This window comes from Lotus japonicus, chromosome 1, assembly GCF_012489685.1.
Source record: "Lotus japonicus ecotype B-129 chromosome 1, LjGifu_v1.2".
Classification (NCBI taxonomy): Eukaryota; Viridiplantae; Streptophyta; class Magnoliopsida; order Fabales; family Fabaceae; genus Lotus; species Lotus japonicus.
In genome coordinates, this window is record NC_080041.1 from 115,695,184 (window position 1) to 115,708,204 (window position 13,021).

At 34.7% G+C, this 13,021-nt stretch overlaps 1 protein-coding gene across 1 annotated transcript; it reads left to right on the top strand.

Annotated features, from left to right (window-relative positions):
• Positions 1–7,838: 7,838 nt before the first annotated feature.
• LOC130729585 (GDSL esterase/lipase At5g03610-like) lies at positions 7,839–12,620 on the top strand. Its single transcript, XM_057581382.1, has 4 exons — positions 7,839–7,980; positions 8,157–8,399; positions 8,584–8,861; positions 9,840–12,620. The coding sequence occupies exons 1-4, from the start codon at positions 7,914–7,916 to the stop codon at positions 10,362–10,364; spliced, it is 1,113 nt and encodes a 370-aa protein (XP_057437365.1). The 5' UTR covers positions 7,839–7,913; the 3' UTR covers positions 10,365–12,620.
• The last annotated feature ends 401 nt before the right edge of the window (positions 12,621–13,021 follow it).

Consider the following 13,021-nt stretch of genomic DNA (forward strand, 5'->3'; position numbering starts at 1 on the left):
CTAAGTCTGTTGATTTTTCCACCTCTTTCTTTTAATTGAGGTGTTGTAAACCATAAGTGGCACCCCTTGTGTCTAGTTATATTATATTATTGGCCTATAAAAAAAAATACCAACACACGTTCATCCTAACTATGATGGAGATCTTATTATAAGCCAGTTGATGATCCAAACTCCCAACCTCTCCCACAACGTCACTTTTAGGATTAGTTTTAATATTTATTATGAGCTAACAAAATAGAGGATTGTGATTGAATAATTGTGTAAAATTTATTTACACCGTCAGTGTATAGAAATTAATCTCTCTTTTAGCTATTACACTAGTTGAATGACCCGTGCAAAGCACGGGTGACTTTTATTATATAATGTCTAAAAAATTTGTCATATTATATTTTTGTAAATATTTGTAGGAATTTTTTTTGTTGTTAAATTACTCTCACATTTTCGACCCGAGTGTAGTGAGTGCGGGTCTTAGAAATCGAACTCTCAACCTAAGAGTTTAAACAACCACTTGTTATTACATTTTCTTTTAATATTGATTTTTTTAAGATTTTGCCTAGGCCTTTTATATTCATTTGAAAATATCACTACATATATATATATATATATATATATTTTGATAAGCTGAAAATATCACTATATAGTGTGTACTATATATTTATTCATTATTATAGCTTTCCATTTTTATGGGTTTATATGATTGGTTTGATTTTTGCATTGCTGATAGGTTTATTTTATACTGATTTGATTTATGATGTATTAATAAAAGAGTAAATTTCAAATGGCTTCTAATGGAAAATTAAAACGTAACCCAATTTTTTTTTTTCAAATGCCTCTAAAAATTAAAAAACAATTATTTCTAATAAATATGTTGGCAGGCGCACTCTAAGTTTGAAGAAGTTAATTCCACTGCCTAACTTCTTAGGATCCACTTATGTTTTGAAGCTCATCAATACATGCTAATAATTTGAATTGGACCAAAATTCTGTAAATGCAGCAACCATGTGGGTATTTTTTGCTGTTATATGAATTGGGCAGGTTCTGTGCTTGGCATCCATAAGAAAGGAGTAGAGGCAGAACACTCTGATACAGTAAGGGAACTTTGACATCTCAGTGGAGTGATTCCCCGAGTCTCTCTCGCTGTTTTTTTTGCTTCTATAGCAGCTTGGTTTCTTTGCTGTTAGGTGCTTCGATGGCCCTTTGGATGTTTTGACTAGGAGCTGTTTGTTTAGCTTATTCCCTGTCTCTTTTTCTTTTTTATCAGTTGTACCATGGGTTGGATTATTCAATTCATTTGGCTTATAAAAAAAAATATGCTTATCATTTGAATTTTCTCATAGCATCTTCATAAATATCTTCACACACTAATTGGGGAGATTGACTATCTGAATCGTTTTGATTGTTGAAGGGATCAACCTTGACTTTGCATTCATCCTAGACTAATCATAGAACTTGATAAAGAGACTTATATTTGTTGACTTTGGACTTGAGCATGACAACATACTTTTATCCCCACTTTGACTTGATATTTGTAATATGTTGGATTGGAGTCTTGATTGTTGAGTTGTCCCTTACTTGTTTATATTGCTTGTTATTTTGGCGCTTAACACCATTAGATGGAGTGCTACGCCATTGAATTTGTGTTTGTTATGAACCTTTCATCTGGAAGCGCCATTGGAGACGATTAGAGATGCATCCCAGGGACGAGAAGATCCCTTGTTTGGATGGCTGTTAGCTAGACGTAGTACTCCTTTGGTGTCTTAGACTTTTAAGTTTGTCCTTTGGGTTTGTGTTCTCATATTATCTTTATTTGTCATTGTTCTAGGGTCATCACCATCCTCGAAGTTTTTCCTACGCGTTGACTTGGGAGGGGTGACAATACGTAGTTTCCTTACTTTCAACTTATGTTTTGTACAATTGTCATTCTGGCTTTATTAATGAAAGATTTTAATTTGTTGGAAATTTTTGATGTCATTAAATGTCGTTATTTCTTTGTATTTTTTGACAACACGTTATTTCTTTATTGATATTATGATTTCAACCCTCAAGAGATCGGGTCGTTACACGATCTAAAATAGAAATGGCTACTAGAAACATATGTACTCCTCTCTACATAGACTTTGAAGAACTTCTCGATTATCATGTCCCAAAAACTATGGAATAACTCTTCTCTGGAGTGCAATAATGATGCAATGGAGTCAATCTATCCTAAGTCGCTCATATCCTTCAAGGAGAATCTCACATTCAAACCTAATTATGGGTTCTTCGGTGAAGTCTTGAGTTATGAATTATCTGCTGATGATGGTGTCTTCCAAATATCCTCGGGAACCCAAGCACCGCGGCCACAAATACTCTAAACTCTGGCAACGAAACTTCAACACTTCTGATATTAATTAACCAAAATGTCCTCAAAATTGAATATACTTCTGAAGAATAGAAGTCCCTCTTCTCTTGCCTCAACATTGTTGTCAAGGTCATTCACCTTTAAATCGTCGCAGTTATCTGTACTCATCAAAACCATAGGTGTCCTTAACAAAGATTTATTCATCGTCTATCTTGTTCTTAAAGGCATGCGACTTTACAGTCACATGTTCGAGCCCTGGGATCATAAAATTGCACCCAAAAATTTGTAACCTTATTAATAGATGATAAAGTCAACATGGGCGAAAATCCGCATGTGGGAATAGGATTGGTCAAAAACCAACACTGGGGCTGTTACTTGGTTTGGCAATAAAGATGGACCTGTTTGCACCGATGGAAACATGAGGAATTTTTAAAAGTGCTTTGATGGAAGGAGGATGACCATGTGGGGTGTATTTATTGTGGTTGTGGGGGAAGATCCCTCAATATTAGTATTTGAGTAGTTGACTTTCTATTTAATTTAAAAAATAACCACGAGAAAAATAAAGCTGAGTTTTTTAGTTTAGATCTATAACGTGAAGAGAGGTAGACATTAGTATTAAGAGATACATCAGAAATTAACTTAATAATTATAAGTAGAGGGATGGATTTAGTACATTTTCTTCTCTAGCTATAACTGCTAAATCTGTTTTTAGTATTTTACATATGTTTCATACGTACATATTGTATTGAAGTATACTTCGTACTTTTATTTAATAAAATTTTGGCTTATAGAAAAAAAAAATGCAACTGTCTCAAAACTTAGTTGGTTTTTAACTCCTATAAAATGAGTTCTTTTTATAAAAAAAAGCATAGAATGAAATTGCAGCTGTTACAACAGTCACAAATTTTATGTCTGTTATCACATGCAAAATTGGTGGACAATTCAGATTACAACAATCCCATTTTATTTTAATTTTCTAAAAACTTTTTACCTTATATATGGTAAAGAAAACCCTTAAAAAGTGAGTGAATTACATCTTCAGCAGTTTAAGTATAGCAACACGTATAATAATAATATGAAAACTCTAGTAATAAGTTAAATGTAGAATAGTGAGTCGCCCCCACGAGAAGCAGGGTCGGCCCTGAGCTTGTGCAGGCAGACCCACAACTCAGGGCCTCCAAAAAGAAGAGACCCAAAGAAAATTTTTCATTAAATTTTTCAAAAAAAAAAAATAGTAGTTGTATTCAAGACCAGTTTTGTAGTACTTCTGTATTTAAGAGCTTAATATAATTAACATTGGAATGCGGAAGGTTTTCTTGAATTATTCTACCTAATTAACTCTAAAACGGCTCATGGCCTCCAAAATGTCGGGACCGGCCCTGACGAGAAGCATGAGTCTTTGTTGTTATAAGTTTTATGTGTAAATCTCTAAAAATATAAATATAATAACAATAAGTGTAAAATTCTAAAATATGAATTATCGAACTAGAATCAAAATAAAATGAAGCTGCCCATACAGCTGCATGCTCTCGAAACTAGTGTTATCTAAATGATCAGATATATAAAATTGGTTATCTATATCTGCTATATCTGCATGATCGAGTGCCACCTCAGGAAAAATAGCACGCATTAGCTATTTAATATAGAGTTAGTCTGACTTGCATAGTTAAAAAAAAGAAAAGGACTAAGATGGTGACAAAAAAATTAGTAGGGAGGTGAAATTAGAAAAACAAGGACCACCGGTTTTACAAAGTTGTCCAATAAAAATAATTTTAAAATTAGGGCTTGATTGAAGCACTCAAAAATACTAGCAATAGGTCGGTTCAAGTGATACATGTTTAATTCCCCTTAAGCAAGGTCTTGAATTCAAATCTTGCAGATAAGAAAACACGCTAACTCCACTATGATATGTATGTTCCCAACTCGAATAGAATTACCTCCAAAAGAGGATGTCTGTAAAAAAACTCTAAAACTCAGAATCAAAGATGCAGTCTCAAGAGAATTTTGACCAGATCTAGAGTGAAACATCTTCAAGACTTACACTTTGTTTGGTAGAGGGAGGTTTGGATAGAGAGAGATGGAGAAGAGAGAGTTAGGGGGAGGAATGATGAAGTATGTGTGTTTGGTAGGTGAGAGGAGGGAGATAGAGGGGAGAAAAAGTGGTGGGTCTCACCACTTTTTTGGTCTCTCCAAATTGAAGAGAGATTGAAGAGAGATGAGTGAAGGTTTGATTTATCATACCAAACAACCTATAAATCTACTCTATTTCTCACCTATTTCTCTCTACTCAACTTCTCTCTTCTCTACTCTCTCTTCTCTATCTCTCTCTTCTCTACCAAACAGAGTGTACATTATTTCTTAGCTATTTCTCTCTACTCAACTTCTCTCTTCTCTACTCTCTCTTCTCTATCTATCTCTATCTTACCAAACAAAGTGTTAGATCTCCACGGTGCAATAGACTGCATGATACCCTAATAATGCGGAATTTACTTCATACTGCATGAATTCTTCAAGATTATGTTGGATCTAGCACTTGGATCTTCAAGAACAAGTAAGAGAGTGTACAATTTTGTGGAAAACTAGAAGTTGATGATGAATACACGGCTAGAATATCAAAATTTAACACAACCATCTAATAAGAATTCATCAGTTTTCCATGCCATAATCAAATTTGAATTTAAAAATATTTATATAAAATAGGAAAATATGATTGGATCAGTATGTAAAACTCTTATGGTTGCTTTTTAAAAAACTTTGTACATTTTTTTTAGAAATAAAGATATATATTAAAAAAAGGTTGGGCATGAAAGCCAGCAAAGTAACAGAATACAAAGAACAGAAAAAGAAAGTAACATATACAAATCAAGAAACTAAGACTAGTAGAAAACGCATAAAAAACACACAGAGGCAGGGGGAACGAGAAGCACATCTGAGAAAAACAAGGCACCCGCAAGCAGCACCAAAGGAAGGTGAAAGCGCACACCAAAGGCAGCATGATCACCGAGCAGAACTGGAACACCACCAGAGATTCGTCGATCTATTTACTCCATATTTCGCAAGAGTATCAGCGGAGCTATTTGCTTCACTGTAGACATGATGCACCCCCAGGCAATGAACCTCTAACAACAACATATCTATCTGGTTCAGATCATTCAAAAGTTTCCATGGACGATTTGTTTTAGTCAAGACCCATCCCACAGCCAGCGTAGAGTCGCTTTCTATCAATATGTCTTTGAACCCATGTTGTTGACAAAACATCAAAGCTTTCAAGAAGGCTTTTACCTCGGCTTCGTACGCCCAACCATAACCCATATTGATGGAAAAGAAGCCAAGGATGATATTTCTGAAATCCCTAAGAACACCCCCCACTCCACACAGACCCGGGTTACCTTGAGAGGCCCCGTCAACATTGAATTTGAGAATCCCCTGTTCGGAGGTGACCACATTGCAACACGATGTCTGATTTCTTGCTTTTGCATTTCTATGTTGCAAAAATCCATGCTGAATTGGTCCACAGTGTAAGGGCAGCTCTTCCAAATAGCCTTGATCCACCAAAAAATCCTCATGATATGAAGATCCGAAACCTCAAGGATGCTAAAAGTTTTACCTTTGAATACACACTTGAGGTCGATGAGGGCGGGGAATGATCGTCGGTGCGATGAAGCATAGAAAAGGATCGACTCTTGGCAGGCTTCTAGGAGGAGAGACAAGTGAATAAATTGATCTCGACCCTGAACAAGAAGTATTCTAAGACTTAATAGTTATGAGACTATACAGGTGAGGAGGGCATAAAATATTTGATTGGTACTACTCATGAAATCAAGATTATCTTCTTTTCGGGAGCGCAACTCTTAAAAACTCCAAGGTTAAGTGTGTCTGCATTGGAGCAATATTGGGATAAGTGACCTCCTGAGAAGTTTTCCCGAGAAGCATGCGAGTGAGGAAAAAGCGTGATGAAGTTTTTTCATCCCCTAGGGTTTTTCCTAGGGAGGTTTTTCCTAGAACAGCTCATGATCAAGCCTCGTTAAAACCTCCATAGGAAAAACCTAGTGGGAAAAACCCTATGGGAGGAAAAATAGTGAGGAAAAAACTGTTTGGTTTGATCATGAAGTTTATTAGATCGATCCAAACTGATAAACACACTTACGTTTATTAACCAAAATTAAAGTATAAATGATTAATGTTTAAAGAATGCGTTGTCTAAATGAGCCATGAGAAAATTTGGGTTAAATAACCCATCTTCCAATCACATTGAAGGTAAGTGAGTTCAATTTCTTTTTTATTTATTTATTAATTTATTTATAAAAAATCATATTGGTCAATTGAGTTGTGGGTTAGTAACCCACATGGGTTATTTAGACAACTCATTTTTATAGGAAAATATTAGTTGTTAGTAATATTAGTAAATCAGTCATACTTAGGTTTAAACCCTGAACCCTTCACCCCTCAAACTTTTATGTCCCTTAACTCTTACCATTTGAGCTAACATTCAGACACATCAATAATATATCACATAAGTATATATAGCTTAGTATTTAGTGCCCCACGGCCTCCATTACCTGTGTTAAAAAATAAAGAGTGCCCGCCAATTTAGTATTTTTATGGCTTAATAGTATTTATTGCCCCACGGCCTCCATGACTAGTGTTAAAAAAATAAAAGGTTCCCCACGATTTAGTATTTTATGAATTAAGCCCATTTTTATATTGGATACCATTCCTACTTCTTCTTCATTCAGGACGTTTCTAGGTACAGATTATATTTTTCAACTTGGGTTGCCTGATATATTGTCACGTTGTAATCTTATATATAGAAGTCATCTATGTTGGATTTTTTTTTTCAAAATTATTTAAAAAGTATTTCTTTGTTTAATTCATTTATTTGTTGTGTGTTAGAAACCATATATTTATTTGAAACCGTATATCATAGAGTTGCCTAAAATCTAAATAGAGTAACTTTATCTCATTTTAATTGACCAATCTAATTATTTAAATAAATAAATACAATATGAAATTTCTGAGTTATTTATCTTAATTATCATTTTGATCCCAAAAAACACTTAGGTGATTTTAGCTACTTCATCTATTCCTATTTAACAGTCAACTTTAAGGAAAAAAATTGTTCCTTATTTTTTTTTTTTGATACAGCGGAAAACTTTCTTTTTTCTTGATGTTGTGCAACGCACTTACAATTTTAAGATAACACTAAACAATTTTTCTAATAACACCCTCTTACAATAAATTGTGATATTCTCATATTTTAGTTTTTTGAAAATCCATGAAAGTAATATTTCTTAATTTGTGTATTTCTTTTTTTCCCGAACAGTGATATAGGAAAGGAAATGAGTATTTAACTTGTGAGTCTAATTTAGACCACTCCAATGAATTAAAAATATTAATAGAAGTTAATCACATTATTGAACACTTTGGCCATATTCATGTCTCCTTTTGACTATAAAAAGCCATCCGTATCCATACTGTTCAGTCACCCTCAATCGATCGAGCTCATTCCTAGGAATCCCTCAGCAAACTATTCTCTTACCCTTATTCCGTTTTCTTCTCCTCTATCCTTTTCATGATGAACTCACACAAGCAACTGTTTTACCACTTGCGCCTTTTCCTACCATTTCTTCTTCTCTCGGGTATGATTTATATATGTATATAAATAAATGTGCCACTCTTGCTTAATTCATGAATCCTATCATCTATCTATGATCCCCAATAACTTGTTGATTTCACTCATTGATTTTCCTTTAATAATGTTCATCCACAAAATCAAACTTACATATATGCACGATTATTTTGTGCACTGTCACAGGACAAATAATGGGGATACAAGCTGATACTACAAATAAATTGTTCGTTTTTGGAGACTCCTTTGTTGATGGGGGCAACACACCCAAAGATGGATCTATCGGTAGAGTTATATCTAGTTACAGTGGTAGCGCTCTCGCTCCCGCTGTCCCTCTCTCTGATGCTTGGAAAGAGCCTTACGGCAAGACCTTTCCCGGAGAACCCGCTGGAAGGTTTTCGGACGGTAGAGTTCTTTCTAACTATATCGGTAAGTTTCTCTCCTTATCACATCAAATTATATATATATATATATATATTACATTCATTACTTCTCTATCCTCAATATGACGTAAGTTTATTCTAAACAATAGTCAAGAATGATCATATATATGCTTATCTATTTGCTTCCTTTTGTGACAATTTGTTAATATATAAGACTACATGTGGTGCAGCTATGCATTTGGGACTGCCATCACCGCCAGTACCTTACGAATCTAGGAATGATGTACCATCAGACGATTTGAAGAATGGGATAAACTTTGCTTATGGTGGCACAGGATTGAATGATACAATCGTTCCACTCCCAAATATGACTGTGCAGATCAATTTCTTTGAGAAGCTCGTAGAAGAAAATGTGTACAATGTCATAGATCTCAGCAATTCTATGGCTATGCTCTCCTCTTTTGGAAATGACTACCTTTATTTCTTGAGTACAGGGGGCACAGTCTGGGTAAATTAATTTGAATCACTATCAAAATACTTTCAAATATCTTCCTTCTCAATCATTATTTTATTAATTAATACTATCTCAGATTCTATTTATAAGAACTAACTAAGAAGTTTATCTTGTTATTTTTAAAAGAATCAACTTGGAGCTTGTGGTGCATCAATTATTTTTAACAAAAATACCCTTATTTAATTGAATTTCCTCTCTTTTCACTCTACTAAGCATTAATTATTAGAAATTAGGAGGCCTATACTCAACCACAAAAGTTAGCTCAAGAGTTGAGGTTTGCACTACCCTTATAAAGGCTATCTATGCTCTATCTCTAGCCAATGTGGGACTTCTAACACACCCCCTCACGTCCAGGACTGAACAACCTGGAACGTGGGATCAACAACAATGGGTGCCCCGAATATGGGAAGTCTCCACAATAAACAATAAATGGATCTAGGATAGGCTCTGATACCATATTAGAAATTAGGAGGCCTATACTCAACCACAAAAGCTAGCTCAAGAGTTGAGGTTTGCACTACCCTTATAAAGGCTATCTATGCTCTATCTCTAGCCAATGTGGGACTTCTAACACACCCCCTCACGTCCAGGACTGAACAACCTGGAACGTGGGATCAACAACAATGGGTGCCCCGAATATGGGAAGTCTCCACAATAAACAATAAATGGATCTAGGATAGGCTCTGATACCATATTAGAAATTAGGAGGCCTATACTCAACCACAAAAGCTAGCTCAAGAGTTGAGGTTTGCACTACCCTTATAAAGGCTATCTATGCTCTATCTCTAGCCAATGTGAGACTTCTAACATTAATAATGGACAGAAATTAAGAAAAGTGAATAAAGGACAATTTTGAAAGTTCGATATTAGTTGAGAACAAATTTAATGTACTTAACTACTAGATTTTTTAAACCGTGTAAATTTATTTTTTTACGCTTATAAATTTTCACCTTTTTCATTATTTGTTTGCAGAATGTCAGGCCTTTCACCAGGAAGTTGGTTGATCAAATGACCACCAATTTGATTCGCGTCCAAAGGTTAGGAGTGAAGAAAATTGCAGTGACTAGTGTACCACCCTTTGGTTGTATACCTGTATTGTCAGCGCAACTCCCTTATAGTTGCTTATTTGACCTCATTTTTAACCCTGTCTCTACTTTCCACAACAACTTGTTGAAGGAAGCTGTTACCACACTGAACCAAGTAACCACCGATGGCACCACCTTCTTATTTCTTGACCTTTATGAAAGTTTCTTGTCAGTTATCAGCAATCCATCTGCTAATAACATCACAAATGTTAACTCGGGTTGCTGCGTCGGGGTAAGTAAGGATTATTCTTGTGGAAATGTGGATGAGAACAATGAGCCGAAATATACGGTTTGTGAAAATCCAGAATCAACTCTGTTTTGGGATTCGGTTCATCCATCGCATGTAGGTTGGCAAGCAGTGTATAACAACTTGGAGAAAGGGGAGCTTGGTCGTGGTCGCCTTCAATTCTAGAGAGCTATGCATCTTGTTAGAAGTAAATAATAAGTGAATGAGTAAAATACACTCACCCCCCTCAAGATTTGCAAGAATGACACTCCACCCCATTCTTTTTAAAAATCTACACTCCACCCCATTTTTTATAAAGGCAAAATTTAGTGACGAAAACAAATTCGTCACTACTAAAAACTAATTACTAATTAGTAAAATTTTAAATAAATTTAATGCATATACACTATCATACATTAATTTATGAAAATAATTTTACTGAATTAAATTTAAAAAAACATCCACTCTGTCTGTTAAGTCCACGTCCCATCTATCTCCAAATCATATTTCTCATCACAAACGGTCACCACCAAGCCTTTACTCCCTTTAACACGGCTCCACTGTCCCACAATGTGAAACCCCACGGCACCACCATGCCTCAAAGTTTTGTTGCAACCTGAACCCCAGAACGTGAATCGCACATCCCTAAAGCCACTTGTTCAACTACTTCTTGTGAATTTCACCCCTTTAAGTTGTGAGCGAACGCTCTGTTGGTCTAAGATATTGTTGGATTTTGTTAAAAACGATGCTCCACCGCCTCGTTGGGCTCTAATAACCTCATATCCACTTCATATTTTCATAATTTTGTTTCTCTATTTTCTTCACCCATTTGTGTTGCTTTTTTGGCCTACAACCCAATTTTGAAAATTGGAGGTATAAAGAGATTATTTTGATTAAAATTGAATTATTACCAAATATGAAAATACAAGCATGTTTCACTATGTTCGAGATATGGTTTGTAAATTGGGCAGGTGTGCTATTGCATAATTTTCATTGTGAATTTACGGAGGAAAAATGCGATTGAGAGAATGAGGAGGATTGTGATGTTTTCATTTTTAAATTTATTGGATTATATTGAAATTTTTTTTTGAAATTATTGATTAACAATTTAAATAATAACTAATTATTAATGAAGAATATTTTTCGTCACTAAATTTTCCTCTATATAAAATGGGGTGGGATGTAGATTTTAGATAAGAATGAGGTGGAGTGTAATTCTAACAAACCTTAAGGGGGGTGAGTGTACTTTACTCTAAGTGAATAAATCCATGGTTGTGTGAGTTATTAAGTTGAAGTAGTATTGATAGTCCAGCTACTATTGGGCCATCTCTCCCCTTTTGTGAGGACGCCACTAGGCCTAGAAGGGAACCCAAAAGGCCCACTAAGTATCAGGATTATTTTCTTATCTAAGTCCATTATGATTTAGGTACTTTATTGTTTTTGAATGGTCCATTGTTAGAGATCTTTTGTTAAGATCTTTGATATTGGCTGTTTTGCTTTGGCTTGTATCTGTTTCTTGCCTCCCTGTTATATCTGTGTAATGAGACTTTGTCTCCTTCTTTTTCAAATTAATGAATTTCTGTTTGTTCAAAAAAAAAAAAGGCTCTCCAATTTCCCTTCATCCACAAACATTGTAACCCAATGGTGCAGAAGAAAAATTCAAAGGTTCTATACTCCATTACCTTTCATCCTATCAACCCCACCCTGACTTTAATTCATGAACTTAGAGTTCTATTTGAGATCTATTGTAAATTGCATTGAACCTTTAGATCATGTAAATTTTTACACAGCTACATCATCACACTGCATACATTTTCAGAGATAATGGCTGAATAAATCAAATAAAAAATGAGAAGGGCAAGAGAACTCTTATCAATATGTTTCCATGGAAACTTCTTTGTTCTTTTCCCCTTGCAAATTCTATATCATGATCACCTTTGATCCATAGGTCCCTCAGATAAGTGCTTACACTTTTAGGCTTTTATGAATTCATCATCAATTTATCTCCAAAAACATATATAATCCACTCCGGAGGTTTCTTTGGGTTCTTCGGATTCAATCAAATCTTCTTTCTTCTCACCCATTGTCATGTTGCTTTATATTTCAAGGCAATCTATAAGCTCTTCTTTAGAGGATTCTTCCTCTTCCTCCTCAAAGGCTTGAGGGGAAATTTTTCTTCAAATAAATCATAATCCTCATTCTCTTCAATTTGTGACTCCTCATGTTGCTCCTTGAGATCACTTTCATGAACAATGGATAATTTTTCTTCCTTCATTATTGGGGAATACTCCTCATTTTGTTCGGTTTCCCCGAAAGGCATTATTACACCTCCATTTTGTAGCAAGTTTCTTTATGGGTCGTTGTTCTTGTAACTCAACACGCACTTTTACGTCAATTTTAACCTGTAATTTTCTTTCTAATTTCTCTTGGACAATTCTATCTTCCATCTCAGTCGGACTCTTCTCATTTTCTCTTCCGTTTTAGCCATATCCCTTGCATACACTTAGCAAACAATAATTAAAACACATGTACACAATAATGGCTAGAATATGAGACGATATATCATTTTTTTTATTAAAACATAAAACAAATGTGATAATCATAGTTAGTTTCAACTTATATAAATAATGTGTATTCCCAACAACCACATTAAAAATTTGATTACTCCTCTATAAATGCACATATTCGCTTGTACTAATAAATATCGATCCATAGTAAAAAAAAAAAATTGAAAGTATAGAAAATTTATTGCTAAGTACTAGTAACATTCACTAACTTAGTTACTCTCAAGACGATTAAAAGTGGTTTGGTTTTCTATTCTTTTCAATGGTTTGGTTTTATAT

Coding starts and splice junctions, on each gene's coding strand:
- LOC130729585 (XM_057581382.1), top strand. CDS start 7,914: ATGATGAACTCACACAAGCAACTGTTTTACCACTTGCGCCTTTTCCTA. Junction 7,981..8,156: donor ACCATTTCTTCTTCTCTCGG/GTATGATTTATA, acceptor GCACTGTCACAG/GACAAATAATGGGGATACAA. Junction 8,400..8,583: donor AGTTCTTTCTAACTATATCG/GTAAGTTTCTCT, acceptor CATGTGGTGCAG/CTATGCATTTGGGACTGCCA.